This window comes from Mercurialis annua, linkage group LG5 (assembly GCF_937616625.2).
Source record: "Mercurialis annua linkage group LG5, ddMerAnnu1.2, whole genome shotgun sequence".
Taxonomy (NCBI): Eukaryota; Viridiplantae; Streptophyta; class Magnoliopsida; order Malpighiales; family Euphorbiaceae; genus Mercurialis; species Mercurialis annua.
This window is the reverse complement of record NC_065574.1, coordinates 55,951,176-55,976,024: the sequence shown is the minus strand read 5'-3', so window position 1 is coordinate 55,976,024 and position 24,849 is coordinate 55,951,176. Positions and strand designations below refer to the sequence as shown.

At 34.3% G+C, this 24,849-nt stretch overlaps 1 protein-coding gene across 1 annotated transcript in view; it reads right to left on the bottom strand.

Annotated features, from left to right (window-relative positions):
* The window catches only part of LOC126682092 (uncharacterized), an 83,629-nt gene that overhangs the window by 38,463 nt on the left and 20,317 nt on the right, over window positions 1-24,849 (bottom strand). The window contains exons 2-4 of the mRNA XM_050377643.1: window positions 15,140-15,220; window positions 13,143-13,223; window positions 11,204-11,222 (exon numbers count right to left, since the gene is read on the bottom strand). Coding sequence (XP_050233600.1) covers window positions 11,204-11,222; window positions 13,143-13,223; window positions 15,140-15,220 — 181 coding nt within the window. The remainder of the gene's footprint in view (window positions 1-11,203; window positions 11,223-13,142; window positions 13,224-15,139; window positions 15,221-24,849) is intronic.

Sequence of the window (24,849 nt, the reverse complement as noted above, 5' to 3'; positions counted from 1 at the left end):
TTAACAAACTAATTGAATATTCATATTCTCTGTAACACTGTCTAGATCTTTTGTTCAGGTTCCAACTTCATCCGTTACGCTTATAGGGTCAAAAAACGCACCCAAACTACCCTCCCTAAGCTGTTTTGGGGAATGCAGAAAAGCCCCAAAAATGCGATAAAACGATAATTCATTTATCAAATGACTCTTCTATTATTTTAATTAATCCCAACTAGAAACGTTGTCTGAATAACCGATAACTTATCGAGCTAAGAAAATTTCTAGTTAAACTCAACTTTTTATAAATTCCTTTTCTAGCCTACTTCGGGCTATCGAAACGTTTACTTAAAACAGTCTGATTACCAAACTAATTGAACATTCTTATTGTCTTCAACACCCTCTAAAACTTCCGTTTAGGTTCCAACGTCATCTGGTACGCGTTGGGGGTCAAAAAACATACATAAACTCCCCTCCCATAGTTGTTTTCGGGAATGCAGAAAAGCCCCAAAAATAGGATAAAACGATAATTAATTTATCAAATAACTTTTATATGATTTTCAATAATCCCAACTAGAAACTTTGTCCGAATAACTGATAATTTATCGAGCTTACAAAATTCCTAGTCAAGCTCAACTTTTCAAAAATCCCTTTTCTAGCCTACTTCGGGCTATCAAAATGCTTACATAAAACGGTGTGATTAACAAACTAATAGAATATTCATATTGTCTGTAACACTGTCTAAATCTTTTGTTCAGGTTCCAACTTCATCTGGTACGCTTATAGGGTCAAAAAACGTACCAACCCAAACTCCACTCCCTGAGCTCTTTTGGGGAATGCACAAAAACCCCAAAAACGGGATAAAACGATAATTTATTTATCAAATAACTTTTCTATGATTTTAAATAATCCCAACTAGAAATTGTGTCCCAATAACAGATAACATATCGAGCTAACGAAATTCCTAGTTAAACTCAGTTTTTCAAAAATCTCTTTTCTAGCCTACTTCGGGCTATCAAAATGATTACATAAAACGGCCTGATTAACAAACTAATTGTATATTCATATTTTATGTAACACTGTCTAAATCTTTTGTTCAGGTTCCAACTTCATCCGTTACGGTTATAGGGTCAAAGAACGCACCCAAACTCCCCTCCCTGAGCTGTTTTGGGGAATGCACAAAAACCTCTAATACGGGATAAAACGATAATTTATTTATCAAATAACTTTTCTATGATTTTAAATAATCCCAACTAGAAACGCTGTCTGAATAACCGATAACTTATCGAGCTAACGAAATTCCTAGCTAAACTCAACTTTTCAAAAATCCCTTTTCTAGCCTACTTCGGGCTATCAAAATGCTTACATAAAACAGTCTGATTAACAAACTAAATGAACATTCTTATTGTCTCCAACGTCATCCGGTACGCGTTGGGGGTCAAAAAAAATACCTGAACTCCCCTCCCTTAGCTGTTTTCGGGAATGCAGAAAAGCCCCAAAAACAGGATAAAACGATAATTAATTTATCAAATAACTTTTACATGATTTTCAATAATCCCAACTAGAAACTTTGTCAGAATAACTGATAATTTATCCAGCTTACAAAATTCCTAGTCAAGCTCAACTTTTCAAAAATCCCTTTTCTAGCCTACTTCGGGCTATCAAAATGCTTACATAAAACGGTCTGATTAACAAACTAATAGAATATTCATATTGTCTGTAACACTGTTGAAATCTTTTGTTGAGGTTCCAACTTCATCTGGTACGCTTATAAGGTCAAAAAACGCACCCAAACTCCCCTCCCTGAGCTGTTTTGGGGAATGCAGAAAAGCCTCAATAACAGGATAAAACGATAATTAATTTATCAAATAACTTTTATATGATTTTCAATAATCCCAACTAGAACATTGTCCGAATAACCGATAATTTATCGAGCTGACAAAATTCCTAGTCAAACTGAACTTTTCAAAAATCCCTTTTCTAGCCTACTTCGGGCTATCAAAATGCTTACATAAAACGGTCTGATTAACAAACTAATTGAATATTCATATTCTCTGTAACACTGTCTAGATCTTTTGTTCAGGTTCCAACTTCATCCGTTACGCTTATCGGGTCAAAAAACGCTCCCAAACTACCCTCCCTTAGCTGTTTTGGGGAATGCAGAAAAGCTCCAAAAATGCGATAAAACGATAATTCATTTATCAAATGACTCTTCTATTATTTTAATTAATCCCAACTAGAAACATTGTCTGAATAACCGATAACTTATCGAGCTAAGAAAATTCCTAGTTAAACTCAACTTTTTATAAATTCCTTTTCTAGCCTACTTCGGGCTATCGAAACGTTTACTTAAAACAGTCTGATTACCAAACTAATTGAACATTCTTATTGTCTTCAACACCCTCTAAAACTTCCGTTTAGGTTCCAACGTCATCCGGTACGCGTTGGGGGTCAAAAAACATACATAAACTCCCCTCCCATAGTTGTTTTCGGGAATGCAGAAAAGCCCCAAAAACAGGATAAAACGATAATTAATTTATCAAATAACTTTTATATGATTTTCAATAATCCCAACTACAAACTTTGTCCGAATAACCGATAATTTATCGAGCTTACAAAATTCCTAGTCAAGCTCAACTTTTCAAAAATCCCTTTTCTAGCCTATTTCGGGCTATCAAAATGCTTACATAAAACGGTCTGATTAACAAACTAATAGAATATTCATATTGTATGTAACACTATCTAAATCTTTTGTTCAGGTTCCAACTTCATCTGGTACGCTTATAGGGTCAAAAAACGCACCCAAACTCCCCTCCCTGAGCTGTTTTGGGGAATGCACAAAAACCCCAAAAACGGGATAAAACGATAATTTATTTATCAAATAACTTTTCTATGATTTTAAATAATCCCAACTAGAAATGTTGTCCCAATAACTTATAATTTATCGAGCTTACAAAATTCCTAGTCAAACTCTACTTTTTAAAAATTCCTTTTCTAGCCTACTTCGGGCTATCAAAACGCTTACTAAAAAAAGTCTGATTACCAAACTAAATGAAAATTCTTATTGTCTTCAAAACCCTCCAAAACTTCCGTTGAGGTTCCAACGTCATCCGGTACGCGTTGGGGGTCAAAAAACATACCTAAACTCCCCTCCCTTAGTTGTTTTCGGGAATGCAGAAAAACCCCAAAAACAGGATAAAACGATAATTAATTAATCAAATAACTTTTATATGATTTTCAATAATCCCAACTAGAAACTTTGTCCGAATAACTGATAATTTATCGAGCTTACAAAATTCCTAGTCAAACTCAACTTGTCAAAATTCCCTTTTCTAGCCTACTTCGGGCTATCAAAATGCTTACATAAAACGGTCTGATTAACAAACTAATTGAATATACATATTGTCTGTAACAGTGTCTAAATCTTTTGTTCAAGTTCCAACTTCATCTGGTACGCTTATACGGTCAAAAAACGCACCTAAACTCCCCTCCATGAGCTGGTTTGGGGAATGCAAAAAAACCTCAAAAAGGGGATAAAACGATAATTTATTTATCAAATAACTTTTCTATGATTTTAAATAATCCCGACTAGAAATGTTGTCTCACTAACAGATAACTTATCGAGCTAACAAAATTCCTAGTTAAACTCAACTTTTCAAAAATCCCTTTTCTAGCCTACTTCGGGCTATCAAAATGCTTATATAAAACGGTCTGATTAACAAACTAATTGAATATTCATATTGTCTGTAACACTGTCTAAATCTTTTGTTCAGGTTCCAACTTCATCCGTTACGCTTATTGGGTCAAAAAACGCACCCAAACTCCCCCTCCCTGAGCTGTTTTGGGGAATGCAAAAAAGCCCCAAAAATGGGATAAAACGATAATTCATTTATCAAATGACTCTTCTATTATTTTAATTAATCCCAACTACAAACGTTGTCTGAATAACCGATAACTTATCGAGCTAACAGAATTCCTAGTTAAACTCAACTTTTTAAAAATTCCTTTTCTAGCCTACTTCGAGCTATCAAAACGCTTACTTAAAACAGTCTGATTACCAAACTAAATGAACATTCTTATTGTTTTCAACACCCTCTAAAACTTCCGTTCAGGTTCCAACGTCATCCGGTAGGCGTTGGGGGTCAAAAAACATACCTAAACTCCCCTCCCTTAGCTGTTTTCGGGAATGCAGAAAAGCCCCAAAAACAGGATAAAACGATAATTAATTTATCAAATAACTTTTATATGATTTTCAATAATCCCAACTAGAAACTTTGTCCGAATAACCGATAATTTATCGAACTGACACAATTCCTAGTCAAGCTCAACTTTTCAAAAATCCCTTTTCTAGCCTACTTCGGGCTATCAAAATGCTTACATAAAACGGTCTGATAAACAAACTAATTGAATATACATATTGTCTGTAACAGTGTCTAAATCTTTTGTTCAAGTTCCAACTTCATCTGGTACGCTTATACGGTCAAAAAACGCACCTAAACTCCCCTCCATGAGCTGTTTTGGGGAATGCACAAAAACCTCAAAAAGGGGATAAAACGATAATTTATTTATCAAATAACTTTTCTATGATTTTAAATAATCCCAACTAGAAATGTTGTCTCACTAACAGATAACTTATCGAGCTAACAAAATTCCTAGTTAAACTCAACTTTTCAAAAATCCCTTTTCTAGCCTACTTCGGGCTATCAAAATGCTTACATAAAACGGTCTGATTAACAAACTAATAGAATATTCATATTTTCTGTAACACTATCTAAATCTTTTGTTCAGGTTCCAACTTCATCTGGTACGCTTATAGGGTCAAAAAACGCACCCAAACTCCCCTCCCTGAGCTCTTTTGGGGAATGCACAAAAACCCCAAAAACGGGATAAAACGATAATTTATTTATCAAATAACTTTTCTATGATTTTAAATAATCCCAACTAGAAATGTTGTCCCAATAACTTATAATTTATCGAGCTTACAAAATTCCTAGTCAAACTCTACTTTTTAAAAATTCCTTTTCTAGCCTACTTCGGGCTATCAAAACGCTTACTAAAAAAAGTCTGATTACCAAACTAAATGAACATTCTTATTGTCTTCAAAACCCTCCAAAACTTCTGTTGAGGTTCCAACGTCATCCGGTACGCGTTGGGGGTCAAAAAACATACCTAAACTCCCCTCCCTTAGCTGTTTTCGGGAATGCAGAAAAACCCCAAAAACAGGATAAAACGATAATTAATTAATCAAATAACTTTTATATGATTTTAAATAATCCCAACTAGAAACTTTGTCCGAATAACTGATAATTCATCGAGCTTACAAAATTCCTAGTCAAACTCAACTTGTCAAAATTCCCTTTTCTAGCCTACTTCGGGCTATCAAAATGCTTACATAAAACGGTCTGATTAACAAACTAATTGAATATTCATATTGTCTGTAACACTGTCTAAATCTTTTGTTCAAGTTCCAACTTCATCTGGTACGCTTATAGGTTCAAAAAACGCACCCAAACTTCCATCCCTAAGTTGTTTTGGGGAATGCACAAAAACCCCAAAAACGGGATAAAACGATAATTTATTTATCAAATAACTTTTCTATGATTTTAAATAATCCCAACTAGAAATTTTGTCCCAATAACATATAACATATCGAGCTAGCGAAATTCCTAGTTAAACTCAACTTTTCAAAAATCTCTTTTCTAGCCTACTTCGGGCTATCAAAATGATTACATAAAACGGTCTGATTACCAAACTAATTGAACATTCTTATTGTCTTCAACACTGTCTAGATCTTTTGTTCAAGTTCCAACTTCATCCGTTACGCTTATAGGGTCAAAAAACGCACCCAAACTACCCTCACTGAGCTGTTTTGAGAAATGCAGAAAAGCCCCAAAAATGGGATAAAACGATAATTCATTTATCAAATGACTCTTCTATTATTTTAGTTAATCCCAACTAGAAACGTTGTCTGAATAACCGATAACTTATCAAGCTAAGAAAATTCCTAGTTAAACTCAACTTTTTAAAAATTCCTTTTCTAGCCTACTTCGGGCTATCAAAACATTTACTTAAAACAGTCTGATTACCAAACTAATTGAACATTCTTATTGTCTTCAACACCCTCTAAAACTTCCGTTCAGGTTCAAACGTCATCCGGTACGCGTTGGGGGTCAAAAAACATACATAAACTCCCCTCCCATAGTTGTTTTCGGGAATGCAGAAAAGCCCCAAAAACAGGATAAAACGATAATTAATTTATCAAATAACATTTATATGATTTTCAATAATCCCAACTAGAAACTTTGTCCGAATAACTGATAATTTATCGAGCTTACAAAATTCCTAGTCAAGCTCAACTTTTCAAAAATCCCTTTTCTAGCCTACTTCGGGCTATCAAAATGCTTACATAAAACGGTCTGATTAACAAACTAATAGAATATTCATATTGTCTGTAACACTGTCTAAATCTTTTGTTCAGGTTCCAACTTCATCTGGTACGCTTATTGGGTCAAAAAACGCACCCAAACTCCCCTCCCTGAGCTGTTTTGGGGAATGCACAAAAACCCCAAAAACGGGATAAAACGATAATTAATTTATCAAATAACTTTTCTATGATTTTAAATAATACCAACTAGAAATGTTGTCCCAATGACAGATAACTTATCAAGCTAACAAAATTCCAAGTTATACTCAACTTTTCAAAAATCCCTTTTCTAGCCTACTTCGGGCTATCAAAATGCTTATATAAAACGGTCTGATTAACAAACTAATTGAATATTCATATTGTCTGTAACACTGTCTAAATCTTTTGTTCAGGTTCCAACTTCATCCGTTACGCTTATTGGGTCAAAAAACGCACCCAAACTCCCCCTCCCTAAGCTGTTTTGGGGAATGCAAAAAAGCCCCAAAAATGGGATAAAACGATAATTCATTTATCAAATGACTCTTCTATTATTTTAATTAATCCCAACTACAAACGTTGTCTGAATAACCGATTACTTATCGAGCTAACAGAATTCCTAGTTAAACTCAACTTTTTAAAAATTCCTTTTCTAGCCTACTTCGAGCTATCAAAACGCTTACTTAAAAAGTCTGATTACCAAACTAAATGAACATTCTTATTGTTTTCAACACCCTCTAAAACTTCCGTTCAGGTTCCAACGTCATCCGGTAGGCGTTGGGGGTCAAAAAACATACCTAAACTCCCCTCCCTTAGCTGTTTTCGGGAATGCAGAAAAGCCCCAAAAACAGGATAAAACGATAATTAATTTATCAAATAACTTTTATATGATTTTCAATAATCCCAACTAGAAACTTTGTCCGAATAACCGATAATTTATCGAACTGACACAATTCCTAGTCAAGCTCAACTTTTCAAAAATCCCTTTTCTAGCCTACTTCGGGCTATCAAAATGCTTACATAAAACGGTCTGATAAACAAACTAATTGAATATACATATTGTCTGTAACAGTGTCTAAATCTTTTGTTCAAGTTCCAACTTTATCTGGTACGCTTATACGGTCAAAAAACGCACCTAAACTCCCCTCCATGAGCTGTTTTGGGGAATGCACAAAAACCTCAAAAAGGGGATAAAACGATAATTTATTTATCAAATAACTTTTCTATGATTTTAAATAATCCCAACTAGAAATGTTGTCTCACTAACAGATAACTTATCGAGCTAACAAAATTCCTAGTTAAACTCAACTTTTCAAAAATCCCTTTTCTAGCCTACTTCGGGCTATTAAAATGCTTACATAAAACGGTCTGATTAACAAACTAATTGTATATTCATATTGTCTGTAACACTGTCTAGATCTTTTGTTCAGTTTCCAACTTCATCCGTTACGCTAATAGGGTCAAAAAACGCACCCAAACTACCCTCCCTAAGCTGTTTTGGGGAATGCAGAAAAGCCCCAAAAATGCGATAAAACGATAATTCATTTATCAAATGACTCTTCTATTATTTTAATTAATCCCAACTAGAAACGTTGTCTGAATAACCGATAACTTATCGAGCTAAGAAAATTCCTAGTTAAACTCAACTTTTTAAAAATTCCTTTTCTAGCCTACTTCGGGCTATCGAAACGTTTACTTAAAACAGTCTGATTACCAAACTAATTGAACATTCTTATTGTCTTCAACACCCTCTAGAACTTCCGTTCAGGTTCCAACGTCATCTGGTACACGTTGGGGGTCAAAAAACATACATAAACTCCCCTCCCTTAGTTGTTTTCGGGAATGCAGAAAAGCCCCAAAAACAGGATAAAACGATAATTAATTTATCAAATAACTTTTATATGATTTTCAATAATCCCAACTAGAAACTTTGTCCGAATAACTGCTAATTTATCGAGCTTACAAAATTCCTAGTCAAGCTCAACTTTTCAAAAATCCCTTTTCTAGCCTACTTCGGGCTATCAAAATGCTTACATAAAACGGTCTGATTAACAAACTAATAGAATATTCATATTGTCTGTAACACTGTTTAAATCTTTTGTTCAGGTTCCAACTTCATCTGGTCCGCTTATAGGGTCAAAAAACGCACCCAAACTCCCCTCCCTGAGCTGTTTTGGGGAATGCAGAAAAGCCCCAATAACAGGATAAAAGGATAATTAATTTATCAAATAACTTTTATATGATTTTCAATAATCCCAACTAGAACATTGTCCGAATAACCGATAATTTATCGAGCTGTCAAAATTCCTAGTCAAACTGAAGTTTTCAAAAATCCCTTTTATAGCCTACTTCGGGCTATCAAAATGCTTATATAAAACGGTCTGATTAACAAACTAATTGAATATTCATATTGTCTGTAACACTGTCTAAATCTTTTGTTCAGGTTCCAACTTCATCCGTTACGCTTATTGGGTCAAAAAACGCACCCAAACTCCCCCTCCCTGAGCTGTTTTGGGGAATGCAAAAAAGCCCCAAAAATGGGATAAAACGATAATTCATTTATCAAATGACTCTTCTATTATTTTAATTAATCCTAACTACAAACGTTGTCTGAATAACCGATAACTTATCGAGCTAACAGAATTCCTAGTTAAACTCAACTTTTTAAAAATTCCTTTTCTAGCCTACTTCGAGCTATCAAAACGCTTACTTAAAACAGTCTGATTACCAAACTAAATGAACATTCTTATTGTTTTCAACACCCTCTAAAACTTCCGTTCAGGTTCCAACGTCATCCGGTAGGCGTTGGGGGTCAAAAAACATACCTAAACTCCCCTCTCTTAGCTGTTTTCGGGAATGCAGAAAAGCCCCAAAAACAGGATAAAACGATAATTAATTTATCAAATAACTTTTATATGATTTTCAATAATCCCAACTAGAAACTTTGTCCGAATAACCGATAATTTATCGAACTGACACAATTCCTAGTCAAGCTCAACTTTTCAAAAATCCCTTTTCTAGCCTACTTCGGGCTATCAAAATGCTTACATAAAACGGTCTGATAAACAAACTAATTGAATATACATATTGTCTGTAACAGTGTCTAAATCTTTTGTTCAAGTTCCAACTTCATCTGGTACGCTTATACGGTCAAAAAACGCACCTAAACTCCCCTCCATGAGCTGTTTTGGGGAATGCACAAAAACCTCAAAAAGGGGATAAAACGATAATTTATTTATCAAATAACTTTTCTATGATTTTAAATAATCCCAACTAGAAATGTTGTCTCACTAAAAGATAACTTATCGAGCTAACAAAATTCCTAGTTAAACTCAACTTTTCAAAAATCCCTTTTCTAGCCTACTTCGGGCTATTAAAATGCTTACATAAAACGGTCTGATTAACAAACTAATTGTATATTCATATTGTCTGTAACACTGTCTAGATCTTTTGTTCAGTTTCCAACTTCATCCGTTACGCTTATAGGGTCAAAAAACGCACCCAAACTACCCTCCCTAAGATGTTTTGGGGAATGCAGAAAAGCCCCAAAAATGCGATAAAACGATAATTCATTTATCAAATGACTCTTCTATTATTTTAATTAATCCCAACTAGAAACGTTGTCTGAATAACCGATAACTTATCGAGCTAAGAAAATTCCTAGTTAAACTCAACTTTTTAAAAATTCCTTTTCTAGCCTACTTCGGGCTATCGAAACGTTTACTTAAAACAGTCTGATTACCAAACTAATTGAACATTCTTATTGTCTTCAACACCCTCTAGAACTTCCGTTCAGGTTCCAACGTCATCCGGTACACGTTGGGGGTCAAAAAACATACATAAACTCCCCTCCCTTAGTTGTTTTCGGGAATGCAGAAAAGCCCCAAAAACAGGATAAAACGATAATTAATTTATCAAATAACTTTTATATGATTTTCAATAATCCCAACTAGAAACTTTGTCCGAATAACTGATAATTTATCGAGCTTACAAAATTCCTAGTCAAGCTCAACTTTTCAAAAATCCCTTTTCTAGCCTACTTCGGGCTATCAAAATGCTTACATAAAACGGTGTGATTAACAAACTAATAGAATATTCATATTGTCTGTAACACTGTCTAAATCTTTTGTTCAGGTTCCAACTTCATCTGGTACGCTTATAGGGTCAAAAAACGCGCCAACCCAAACTCCCCTCCCTGAGCTCTTTTGGGGAATGCACAAAAACCCCAAAAACGGGATAAAACGATAATTTATTTATCAAATAACTTTTCTATGATTTTAAATAATCCCAACTAGAAATTGTGTCCCAATAACAGATAACATATCGAGCTAACGAAATTCCTAGTTAAACTCAGTTTTTCAAAAATCTCTTTTCTAGCCTACTTCGGGCTATCAAAATGATTACATAAAACGGCCTGATTAACAAACTAATTGTATATTCATATTTTATGTAACACTGTCTAAATCTTTTGTTCAGGTTCCAACTTCATCCGTTACGGTTATAGGGTCAAAGAACGCACCCAAACTCCCCTCCCTGAGCTGTTTTGGGGAATGCACAAAAACCTCTAATACGGGATAAAACGATAATTTATTTATCAAATAACTTTTCTATGATTTTAAATAATCCCAACTAGAAACGTTGTCTGAATAACCGATAACTTATCGAGCTAACGAAATTCCTAGCTAAACTCAACTTTTCAAAAATCCTTTTTCTAGCCTACTTCGGGCTATCAAAATGCTTACATAAAACAGTCTGATTAACAAACTAAATGAACATTCTTATTGTCTCCAACGTCATCCGGTACGCGTTGGGGGTCAAAAAAAATACCTGAACTCCCCTCCCTTAGCTGTTTTCGGGAATGCAGAAAAGCCCCAAAAACAGGATAAAACGATAATTAATTTATCAAATAACTTTTACATGATTTTCAATAATCCCAACTAGAAACTTTGTCAGAATAACTGATAATTTATCCAGCTTACAAAATTCCTAGTCAAGCTCAACTTTTCAAAAATCCCTTTTCTAGCCTACTTCGGGCTATCAAAATGCTTACATAAAACGGTCTGATTAACAAACTAATAGAATATTCATATTGTCTGTAACACTGTTTAAATCTTTTGTTCAGGTTCCAACTTCATCTGGTTCGCTTATAGGGTCAAAAAACGCACCCAAACTCCCCTCCCTGAGCTGTTTTGGGGAATGCAGAAAAGCCCCAATAACAGGATAAAACGATAATTAATTTATCAAATAACTTTTATATGATTTTCAATAATCCCAACTAGAACATTGTCCGAATAACCGATAATTTATCGAGCTGACAAAATTCCTAGTCAAACTGAACTTTTCAAAAATCCCTTTTCTAGCCTACTTCGGGCTATCAAAATGCTTACATAAAACGGTCTGATTAACAAACTAATTGAATATTCATATTCTCTGTAACACTGTCTAGATCTTTTGTTCAGGTTCCAACTTCATCCGTTACGCTTATAGGGTCAAAAAACGCACCCATACTACCCTCCCTGAGCTGTTTTGGGGAATGCAGAAAAGCCCCAAAAATGCGATAAAACGATAATTCATTTATCAAATGACTCTTCTATTATTTTAATTAATCCCAACTAGAAACGTTGTCTGAATAACCGATAACTTATCGAGCTAAGAAAATTCCTAGTTAAACTCAACTTTTTAAAAATTCCTTTTCTAGCCTACTTCGGGCTATCGAAACGTTTACTTAAAACAGTCTGATTACCAAACTAATTGAACATTCTTATTGTCTTCAACACCCTCTAAAACTTCCGTTCAGGTTCCAACGTCATCCGGTACCCGTTGGGGGTCAAAAAACATACATAAAGTCCCCTCCCATAGTTGTTTTCGGGAATGCAGAAAAGCCCCAAAAACAGGATAAAACGATAATTAATTTATCAAATAACTTTTATATGATTTTCAATAATCCCAACTAGAAACTTTGTCCGAATAACTGATAATTTATCGAGCTTACAAAATTCCTAGTAAAGCTCAACTTTTCAAAAATCCCTTTTCTAGCCTACTTCGGGCTATCAAAAGGCTTACATAAAACGGTGTGATTAACAAACTAATAGAATATTCATATTGTCTGTAACACTGTCTAAATCTTTTGTTCAGGTTCCAACTTCATCTGGTACGCTTATAGGGTCAAAAAACGCACCAACCCAAACTCCCCTCCCTGAGCTCTTTTGGGGAATGCACAAAAACCCCAAAAACGGGATAAAACGATAATTTATTTATCAAATAACTTTTCTATGATTTTAAATAATCCCAACTAGAAATTGTGTCCCAATAACAGATAACATATCGAGCTAACGAAATTCCTAGTTAAACTCAGTTTTTCAAAAATCTCTTTTCTAGCCTACTTCGGGCTATCAAAATGATTACATAAAACGGCCTGATTAACAAACTAATTGTATATTCATATTTTCTGTAACACTGTCTAAATCTTTTGTTCAGGTTACAACTTCATCCGTTACGGTTATAGGGTCAAAGAACGCACCCAAACTCCCCTCCCTGAGATGTTTTGGGGAATGCACAAAAACCCCTAATACGGGATAAAACGATAATTTATTTATCAAATAACTTTTCTATGATTTTAAATAATCCCAACTAGAAACGTTGTCTGAATAACCGATAACTTATCGAGCTAACGAAATTCCTAGCTAAACTCAACTTTTCAAAAATCCCTTTTCTAGCCTACTTCGGGCTATCAAAATGCTTACATAAAACAGTCTGATTAACAAACTAAATGAACATTCTTATTGTCTCCAACGTCATCCGGTACGGGTTGGGGGTCAAAAAAAATACCTGAACTCCCCTCCCTTAGCTGTTTTCGGGAATGCAAAAAAGCCCCAAAAACAGGATAAAACCATAATTAATTTATCAAATAACTTTTACATGATTTTCAATAATCCCAACTAGAAACTTTGTCAGAATAACTGATAATTTATCCAGCTTACAAAATTCCTAGTCAAGCTCAACTTTTCAAAAATCCCTTTTCTAGCCTACTTCGGGCTATCAAAATGCTTACATAAAACGGTCTGATTAACAAACTAATAGAATATTCATATTGTCTGTAACACTGTTTAAATCTTTAGTTCAGGTTCCAACTTCATCTGGTACGCTTATAGGGTAAAAAAACGCACCCAAACTCCCCTCCCTGAGCTGTTTTGGGGAATGCAGAAAAGCCCCAATAACAGGATAAAACGATAATTAATTTATCAAATAACTTTTATATGATTTTCAATAATCCCAACTAGAACATTGTCCGAATAACCGATAATTTATCGAGCTGACAAAATTCCTAGTCAAACTGAAGTTTTCAAAAATCCCTTTTCTAGCCTACTTCGGGCTATCAAAATGCTTACATAAAACGGGCTGATTAACAAACTAATTGAATATTCATATTCTCTGTAACACTGTCTAGATCTTTTGTTCAGGTTCCAACTTCATCCGTTACGCTTATAGGGTCAAAAAACGCACCCAAACTACCCTCCCTGAGCTGTTTTGGGGAATGCAGAAAAGCCCCAAAAATGCGATAAAACGATAATTCATTTATCAAATGACTCTTCTATTATTTTAATTAATCCCAACTAGAAACGTTGTCTGAATAACCGATAACTTATCGAGCTAAGAAAATTTCTAGTTAAACTCAACTTTTTAAAAATTCCTTTTCTAGCCTACTTCGGGCTATCGAAACGTTTACTTAAAACAGTCTGATTACCAAACTAATTGAACATTCTTATTGTCTTCAACACCCTCTAAAACTTCCGTTCAGGTTCCAACGTCATCTGGTACGCGTTGGGGGTCAAAAAACATACATAAACTCCCCTCCCATAGTTGTTTTCGGGAATTAAGAAAAGCCCCAAAAACAGGATAAAACGATAATTAATTTATCAAATAACTTTTATATGATTTTCAATAATCCCAACTAGAAACTTTGTCCGAATAACTGATAATTTATCGAGCTTACAAAATTCCTAGTCAAGCTCAACTTTTCAAAAATCCCTTTTCTAGCCTACTTCGGGCTATCAAAATGCTTACATAAAACGGTGTGATTAACAAACTAATAGAATATTCATATTGTCTGTAACACTGTCTAAATCTATTGTTCAGGTTCCAACTTCATCTGGTACGCTTATAGGGTCAAAAAACGCACCCAAACTCCCCTCACTGAGCTCTTTTGGGGAATGCACAAAAACCCCAAAAACGGGATAAAACGATAATTTATTTATCAAATAACTTTTCTATGATTTTAAATAATCCCAACTAGAAATTGTTTCCCAATAACAGATAACATATCGAGCTAACGAAATTCCTAGTTAAACTCAGTTTTTCAAAAATCTCTTTTCTAGCCTACTTCGGGCTATCAAAATGATTACATAAAACGGCCTGATTAACAAACTAATTGTATATTCATATTTTCTGTAACACTGTCTAAATCTTTTGTTCAGGTTACAACTTCATCCGTTACGGTTATAGGGTCAAAGAACGCACCCAAACTCCCCTCCCTGAGATGTTTTGGGGAATGCACAAAAACCCCTAATACGGGATAAAACGATAATTTATTTATCAAATAACTTTTCTATGATTTTAAATAATCCCAACTAGAAACGTTGTCTGAATAACCGATAACTTATCGAGCTAACGAAATTCCTAGCTAAACTCAACTTTTCAAAAATCCCTTTTCTAGCCTACTTCGGGCTATCAAAATGCTTACATAAAACAGTTTGATTAACAAACTAAATGAACATTCTTAATTTCTCCAACGTCATCCGGTACGCGTTGGGGGTCAAAAAAAATACCTGAACTCCCCTCCCTTAGCTGTTTTCGGGAATGCAGAAAAGCCCCAAAAACAGGATAAAACGATAATTAATTTATCAAATAACTTTTACATAATTTTCAATAATCCCAACTAGAAACTTTGTCAGAATAACTGATAATTTATCCAGCTTACAAAATTCCTAGTCAAGCTCAACTTTTCAAAAATCCCTTTTCTAGCCTACTTCGGGCTATCAAAATGCTTACATAAAACGGTCTGATTAACAAACTAATAGAATATTCATATTGTCTGTAACACTGTTGAAATCTTTTGTTCGGGTTCCAACTTCATCTGGTACGCTTATAGGGTCAAAAAACGCACCCAAACTCCCCTCCATGAGCTGTTTTGGGGAATGCAGAAAAGCCCCAATAACAGGATAAAACGATAATTAATTTATCAAATAACTTTTATATGATTTTCAATAATCCCAACTAGAACATTGTCCGAATAACCGATAATTTATCGAGCTGACAAAATTCCTAGTCAAACTGAACTTTTCAAAAATCCCTTTTCTAGCCTACTTCGGGCTATCAAAATGCTTACATAAAACGGTCTGATTAACAAACTAATTGAATATTCATATTCTCTGTAACACTGTCTAGATCTTTTGTTCAGGTTCCAACTTCATCCGTTACGCTTATCGGGTCAAAAAACGCTCCCAAACTACCCTCCCTGAGCTGTTTTGGGGAATGCAGAAAAGTCCCAAAAATGCGATAAAACGATAATTCATTTATCAAATGACTCTTCTATTATTTTAATTAATCCCAACTAGAAACATTGTCTGAATAACCGATAACTTATCGAGCTAAGAAAATTCCTAGTTAAACTCAACTTTTTAAAAATTCATTTTCTAGCCTACTTCGGGCTATCGAAACGTTTACTTAAAACAGGCTGATTACCAAACTAATTGAACATTCTTATTGTCTTCAACACCCTCTAAAACTTCCGTTCAGGTTCCAACGTCATCCGGTACGCGTTGGGGGTCAAAAAACATACATAAACTCCCCTCCCATAGTTGTTTTCGGGAATGCAGAAAAGCCCCAAAAACAGGATAAAACGGTAATTAATTTATCAAATAACTTTTATATGATTTTCAATAATCCCAACTAGAAACTTTGTCCGAATAACTGATAATTTATCGAGCTTACAAAATTCCTAGTCAAGCTCAACTTTTCAAAAATCCCTTTTCTAGCCTACTTCGGGCTATCAAAATGCTTACATAAAACGGTCTGATTAACAAACTAATAGAATATTCATATTGTCTGTAACACTATCTAAATCTTTTGTTCAGGTTCCAACTTCATCTGGTACGCTTATAGGGTCAAAAAACGCACCCAAACTCCCCTCCCTGAGCTTTTTTGGGGAATGCACAAAAACCCCAAAAACGGGATAAAACGATAATTTATTTATCAAATAACTTTTCTATGATTTTAAATAATCCCAACTAGAAATGTTGTCCCAATAACTTATAATTTATCGAGCTTACAAAATTCCTAGTCAAACTCTACTTTTTAAAAATTCCTTTTCTAGCCTACTTCGGGCTATCAAAACGCTTACTAAAAAAAGTCTGATTACCAAACTAAATGAACATTCTTATTGTCTTCAAAACCCTCCAAAACTTCCGTTGAGGTTCCAACGTCATCCGGTACGCGTTGGGGGTCAAAAAACATACCTAAACTCCCCTCCCTTAGCTGTTTTCGGGAATGCAGAAAAACCGCAAAAACAGGATAAAACGATAATTAATTAATCAAATAACTTTTATATGATTTTCAATAATCCCAACTAGAAACTTTGTCCGAATAACTGATAATTTATCGAGCTTACAAAATTCCTAGTCAAACTCAACTTGTCAAAATTCCCTTTTCTAGCCTACTTCGGGCTATCAAAATGCTTACATAAAACGGTCTGATTAACAAACTAATTGAATATTCATATTGTCTGTAACACTGTCTAAATCTTTTGTTCAAGTTCCAACTTCATCTGGTACGCTTATAGGTTCAAAAAACGCACCCAAACTTCCATCCCTAAGTTGTTTTGGGGAATGCACAAAAACCCCAAAAACGGGATAAAACGATAATTTATTTATCAAATAACTTTTCTATGATTTTAAATAATCCCAACTAGAAATTTTGTCCCAATAACATATAACATATCGAGCTAGCGAAATTCCTAGTTAAACTCAACTTTTCAAAAATCTCTTTTCTAGCCTACTTCGGGCTATCAAAATGATTACATAAAACGGCCTGATTAACAAACTAATTGTATATTCATATTTTCTGTAACACTGTCTAAATCTTTTGTTCAGGTTCCAACTTCATCCGTTACGGATATAGGGTCAAAGAACGCACCCAAACTCCCCTCCCTGAGTTGTTTTGGGGAATGCACAAAAACCCCTAATACGGGATAAAACGATAATTTATTTATCAAATAACTTTTCTATGATTTTAAATAATCCCAACTAGAAACTTTGTCTGAATAACCGATAACTTATCGAGCTAACGAAATTTCTAGCTAAACTCAACTTTTCAAAAATCCCTTTTCTAGCCTACATCGGGCTATCAAAATGCTTACATAAAACGGTTTGATTAACAAACTAAATGAACATTCTTATTGTCTCCAACGTCATCCGGTATGCGTTGGGGGTCAAAAAACATACCTAAACTCCCCTCCCTTAGCTGTTTTCGGGAATGCAGAAAAGCCCCAAAAACAGGATAAAACGATAATTAATTTATCAAATAACTTTTACATGATTTTCAATAATCCCAACTAGAAACTTTGTCCGAATAACTGATAATTTATCGAGCTTACAAAATTCCTAGTCAAACTCAACTTGTCAAAATTCCCTTTTCTAGCCTACTTCGGGCTATCAAAATGCTTACATAAAACGGTCTGATTAACAAACTAATTGAATATTCATATTGTCTGTAACACTGTCTAAATCTTTTGTTCAAGTTCCAACTTCATCTGGTACGCTTATAGGTTCAAAAAACGCACCCAAACTTCCATCCCTAAGTTGTTTTGGGGAATGCACAAAAACCCCAAAAACGGGATAAAACGATAATTTATTTATCAAATAACTTTTCTATGATTTTAAATAATCCCAACTAGAAATTTTGTCCCAATAACATATAACATATCGAGCTAGCGAAATTCCTAGTTAAACTCAACTTTTCAAAAATCTCTTTTCTAGCCTACTTCGGGCTATCAAAATGATTACATAAAACGGCCTGATTAACAAACTAATTGTATATTCATATTTTCTGTAACACTGTCTAAATCTTTTGTTCAGGTTCCAACTTCATCCGTTACGGATATAGGGTCAAAGAACGCACCCAAACTCCCCTCCCTGAGCTGTTTTGGGGAATGCACAAAAACCCCTAATACGGGATAAAACGATAATTTATTTATCAAATAACTTTTCTATGATTTTAAATAATCCCAACTAGAAACTTTGTCTGAATAACCGATAACTTATCGAGCTAACGAAATTTCTAGCTAAACTCAACTTTTCAAAAATCCCTTTTCTAGCCTACATCGGGCTATCAAAATGCTTACATAAAACGGTTTGATTAACAAACTAAATGAACATTCTTATTGTCTCCAACGTCATCCGGTATGCGTTGGGGGTCAAAAAACATACCTAAACTCCCCTCCCTTAGCTGTTTTCGGGAATGCAGAAAAGCCCCAAAAACAGGATAAAACGATAATTAATTTATCAAATAACTTTTACATGATTTTCAATAATCCCAACTAGAAACTTTGTCCGAATAACTGATAATTTATCGAGCTTACAAAATTCCTAGTCAAACTCAACTTGTCAAAATTCCCTTTTCTAGCCTACTTCGGGCTATCAAAATGCTTACATAAAACGGTCTGATTAACAAACTAATTGAATATTCATATTGTCTGTAACACTGTCTAAATCTTTTGTTCAAGTTCCAACTTCATCTGGTACGTTTATAGGTTCAAAAAACGCACCCAAACTTCCATCCCTAAGTTGTTTTGGGGAATGCACAAAAACCCCAAAAACGGGATAAAACGATAATTTATTTATCAAATAACTTTTCTATGATTTTAAATAATCCCAACTAGAAATTTTGTCCCAATAACATATAACATATCGAGCTAGCGAAATTCCTAGTTAAACTCAACTTTTCAAAAATCTCTTTTCTAGCCTACTTCGGGCTATCAAAATGATTACATAAAACGGCCTGATTAACAAACTAATTGTATATTCATATTTTCTGTAACACTGTCTAAATCTTTTGTTCAGGTTCCAACTTCATCCGTTACGGATATAGGGTCAAAGAACGCACCCAAACTCCCCTCCCTGAGCTGTTTTGGGGAATGCACAAAAACCCCTAATACGGGATAAAACGATAATTTATTTATCAAATAACTTTTCTATGATTTTAAATAATCCCAACTAGAAACTTTGTCTGAATAACCGATAACTTATCGAGCTAACGAAATTTCTAGCTAAACTCAACTTTTCAAAAATCCCTTTTCTAGCCTACATCGGGCTATCAAAATGCTTACACAAAACGGTTTGATTAACAAACTAAATGAACATTCTTATTGTCTCCAACGTCATCTGGTACGCGTTGGGGGTCAAAAAACATACCTAAACTCCCCTCCCTTAGCTGTTTTCGGGAATGCAGAAAAGCCCCAAAAACAGGATAAAACGATAATTAATTTATCAAATAACTTTTACATGATTTTCAATAATCCCAACTAGAACCTTTGTCAGAATAACTAATAATTTATCGAGCTTACAAAATTCCTAGTCAAGCTCAACTTTTTAAAAATCTCTTTTCTAGCCTACTTCGGGCTATCAAAATGCTTACATAAAACGGTCTGATTAACAAACTAATTGAATATTCATATTGTCTGTAACACTGTCTAAATCTTTTGTTCAAGTTCCAACTTCATCTGGTACGCTTATAGGTTCAAAAAACGCACCCAAACTTCCATCCCTAAGTTGTTTTGGGGAATGCACAAAAACCCCAAAAACGGGATAAAACGATAATTTATTTATCAAATAACTTTTCTATGATTTTAAATAATCCCAACTAGAAATTTTGTCCCAATAACATATAACGGATATTAAACTCTATAGATCACTAAGCTTTCCTCAAATTACAGAATGGTCACTAAAAAAACTTTTGTTACAAAATGGTCATTAAACTATACCTTTTATTACAAAGGGGTTCAGCCATCTAAAACGTTGCGTTTTAAGCAAAAACGCAACATTTTTGCTGACGTGGCATGCCAAAATTTCAAAAAGGAACATAGTTGAGTGACCTTTTTGTAATAAGAGGTATTATCTAGTGATATTTTTGTAATTCACGAAAAGTTTAGTGTTGTTTTTGTAACAACATAAACATTTTTGTAATAAAAGGTATAGTTCAATGACAATTTTGTAACAAAAGTTTTTTTAGTGATCTTTCTGTAATTTGAGTAAAATATAATGATCTACGGAGTTTAATATCCAACATATAACATATCGAGCTAGCGAAATTCCTAGTTAAACTCAACTTTTCAAAAATCTCTTTTCTAGCCTACTTCGGGCTATCAAAATGATTACATAAAACGGCCTGATTAACAAACTAATTGTATATTCATATTTTCTGTAACACTGTCTAAATCTTTTGTTCAGGTTCCAACTTCATCCGTTACGGATATAGGGTCAAAGAACGCACCCAAACTCCCCTCCCTGAGCTGTTTTGGGGAATGCACAAAAACCCCTAATACGGGATAAAACGATAATTTATTTATCAAATAACTTTTCTATGATTTTAAATAATCCCAACTAGAAACTTTGTCTGAATAACCGATAACTTATCGAGCTAACGAAATTTCTAGCTAAACTCAACTTTTCAAAAATCTCTTTTCTAGCCTACATCGGGCTATCAAAATGCTTACATAAAACGGTTTGATTAACAAACTAAATGAACATTCTTATTGTCTCCAACGTCATCCGGTACGCGTTGGGGGTCAAAAAACATACCTAAACTCCCCTCCCTTAGCTGTTTTCGGGAATGCAGAAAAGCCCCAAAAACAGGATAAAACGATAATTAATTTATCAAATAACTTTTACATGATTTTCAATAATCCCAACTAGAAACTTTGTCAGAATAACTGATAATTTATCGAGCTTACAAAATTCCTAGTCAAGCTCAACTTTTTAAAAATCTCTTTTCTAGCCTACTTCGGGCTATCAAAATGCTTACATAAAACGGTCTGATTAACAAACTAATAGAATATTCATATTTTCTGTAACACTGTTTAAATCTTTTGTTCAGGTTCCAACTTCATCTGGTACGCTTATAGAGTCAAAAAACGCACCCAAACTCCCCTCCCTGAGCTGTTTTGGGGAATGCAGAAAAGCCCCAATAACAGGATAAAACCATAATTAATTTATCAAATAACTTTTATATGATTTTCAATAATCCCAACTAGAACATTGTCCGAATAACCGATAATTTATCGAGCTGACAAAATTCCTAGTCAAACTGAACTTTTCAAAAATCCCTTTTCTAGCCTACTTCGGGCTATCAAAATGCTTACATAAAACGGTCTGATTAACAAACTAATTGAATATTTATATTCTCTGTAACACTGTCTAGATCTTTTGTTCAGGTTCCAACTTCATCCGTTACGTTTATAGGGTCAAAAAACGCACCCAAACTACCCTCCCTGAGCTGTTTTGGGGAATGCAGAAAAGCCCCAAAAATGCGATAAAACGATAATTCATTTATCAAATGACTCTTCTATTATTTTAATTAATCCCAACTAGAAACTTTGTCTGAATAACCGATAACTTATCGAGCTAAGAAAATTTCTAGTTAAACTCAACTTTTTAAAAATTCCTTTTCTAGCCTACTTCGGGCTATCGAAACGTTTACTTAAAACAGTCTGATTACCAAACTAATTGAACATTCTTATTGTCTTCAACACCCTCTAAAACTTCCGTTCAGGTTCCAACGTCATCCGGTACGCGTTGGGGGTCAAAAAACATACATATACTCCCCTCCCATAGTTGTTTTCGGGAATGCAGAAAAGCCCCAAAAACAGGATAAAACGATAATTAATTTATCAAATAACTTTTATATGATTTTCAATAATCCCAACTAGAAACTTTGTCCGAATAACTGATAATTTATCGAGCTTAAAAAATTCCTAGTCAAGCTCAACTTTTCAAAAATCCCTTTTCTAGCCTACTTCGGGCTATCAAAATGCTTACATAAAACGGTGTGATTAACAAACTAATAGAATATTCATATTGTCCGTAACACCGTCTAAATCTTTTGTTCAGGTTCCAACTTCATCTGGTACGCTTATAGGGTCAAAAAACGCACCCAAACTCCCCTCCCTGAGCTCTTTTGGGGAATGCACAAAAACCCCAAAAACGGGATAAAACAATAATTTATTTATCAAATAACTTTTCTATGATTTTAAATAATCCCAACTAGAAATGTTGTCCCAATGACAGATAACTTATCAAGCTAACAAAATTCCAAGTTAAACTCAACTTTTCAAAAATCCCTTTTCTAGCCTACTTCGGGCTATCAAAATGCTTACATAAAACGGTTTGATTAACAAACTAATTGAATATTCATATTGTCTGTAACACTGTCTAAATCTTTTGTTGAGGTTCCAACTTCATCCGTTACGCTTATTGGGTCAAAAAACGCACCCAAACTCCCCCTCCCTGAGCTGTTTTGGGGAATGCAGAAAAGCCCCAAAAATGGGATAAAACGATAATTCATTTATCAAATGACTCTTCTATTATTTTAATTAATCCCAACTACAAACGTTGTCTGAATAACCGATAACTTATCGAGCTAACAGAATTCCTAGTTAAACTGAACTTTTTAAAAATTCCTTTTCTAGCCTACTTCGGGCTATCAAAACGCTTACTTAAAACAGTCTGATTACCAAACTAAATGAACATTCTTATTGTTTTCAACACCATCTAAAACTTCCGTTCAGGTTCCAACGTCATCTGGTACGCGTTGGGGGTCAAAAAACATACCTAAACTCCCCTCCCTTAGCTGTTTTCGGGAATGCAGAAAAGCCCCAAAAACAGGATAAAACGATAATTAATTTATCAAATAACTTTTATATGATTTTCAATAATCCCAACTAGAAACTTTGTCCGAATAACCGATAATTTATCGAACTTACACAATTCCTAGTCAAGCTCAACTTTTCAAAAATCCCTTTTCTAGCCTACTTCGGGCTATTAAAATGCTTACATAAAACGGTCTGATTAACAAACTAATTGTATATTCATATTGTCTATAACACTGTCTAAATCTTTTGTTCAGGTTCCAACTTCATCCGTTACTCTTATAGGGTCAAAAAACGCACCCAAACTCCCCCTCCCTGAGCTGTTTTGGGGAATGCAGAAAAGCCCCAAAAATGGGATAAAACGATAATTTATTTATCAAATAACTCTTCTATTATTTTAATTAATCCCAACTAGAAACGTTGTCTGAATAACCGATAACTTATCGAGCTAACGAAATTCCTAGTTAAACTCAACTTTTTAAAAATTCCTTTTCTAGCCTACTTCGGGCTATCAAAACGTTTACTTAAAACAGTCTGATTACCAAACTAATTGAACATTCTTATTTTCTTCAACACCCTTTAAAACTTCCGTTCAGGTTCCAACGTCATCTGGTACGCGTAGGGGGTCAAAAAACATACCCAAACTCCCCTCCCTTAGCTGTTTTCGGGAATGCAGAAAAGCCCCAAAAACAGGATAAAACGATAATTAATTTATCAAATAACTTTTAAATGATTTTGAATAATCCCAACTAGAAACTTAGTCCGAATAACTGATAATTTATCGAACTTACAAAATTCCTAGTCAAGCTCAACTTTTCAAAAATCCCTTTTCTGGCCTACTTCGGGCTATCAAAATGCTTACATACAACGGTCTGATTAACAAACTAATTTAATATACATATTGTTTGTAACAGTGTCTAAATCTTTTGTTCAGGTTCCAACTTCATCTGGTACGCTTATAGGGTCAAAAAACGCACCCAAACTCCCCTCCCAAAGCTGTTTTGGGGAATGCAGAAAAACCCCTAAAACGGGATAAAACGATAATTTATTTATCAAATAACTTTTCTATGATTTTAAATAATCCCAACCAGAAATGTTGTCTCAATAACAGATAGCTTATCGACCTAACAAAATTCCTAGTTAAACTCAACTTTTCAAAAATCCCTTTTCTAGCCTACTTCGGGCTATTAAAATGCTTACATAAAACGGTCTGATTAACAAACTAATTGTATATTCATATTGTCTGTAACACTGTCTAAATCTTTTGTTCAGGTTCCAACTTCATCAGTTACGCTTATAGGGTCAAAAAACGCACCCAAACTCCCCTCCCTGAGCTATTTTGGGGAATGCAGAAAAGCACCAAAAATGGGATAAAACGATAATTTATTTATCAAATGACTTTTCTATGATTTTAAATAATCCCAACTAGAAACGTTGTCTGAATAACCGATAACTTATCGAGCTAACGAAATTCCTAGTTAAACTCAACTTTTCAAAAATCCCTTTTCTAGCCTACTTCGGGCTATCAAAATGCTTACATAAAACGGTCTGATTA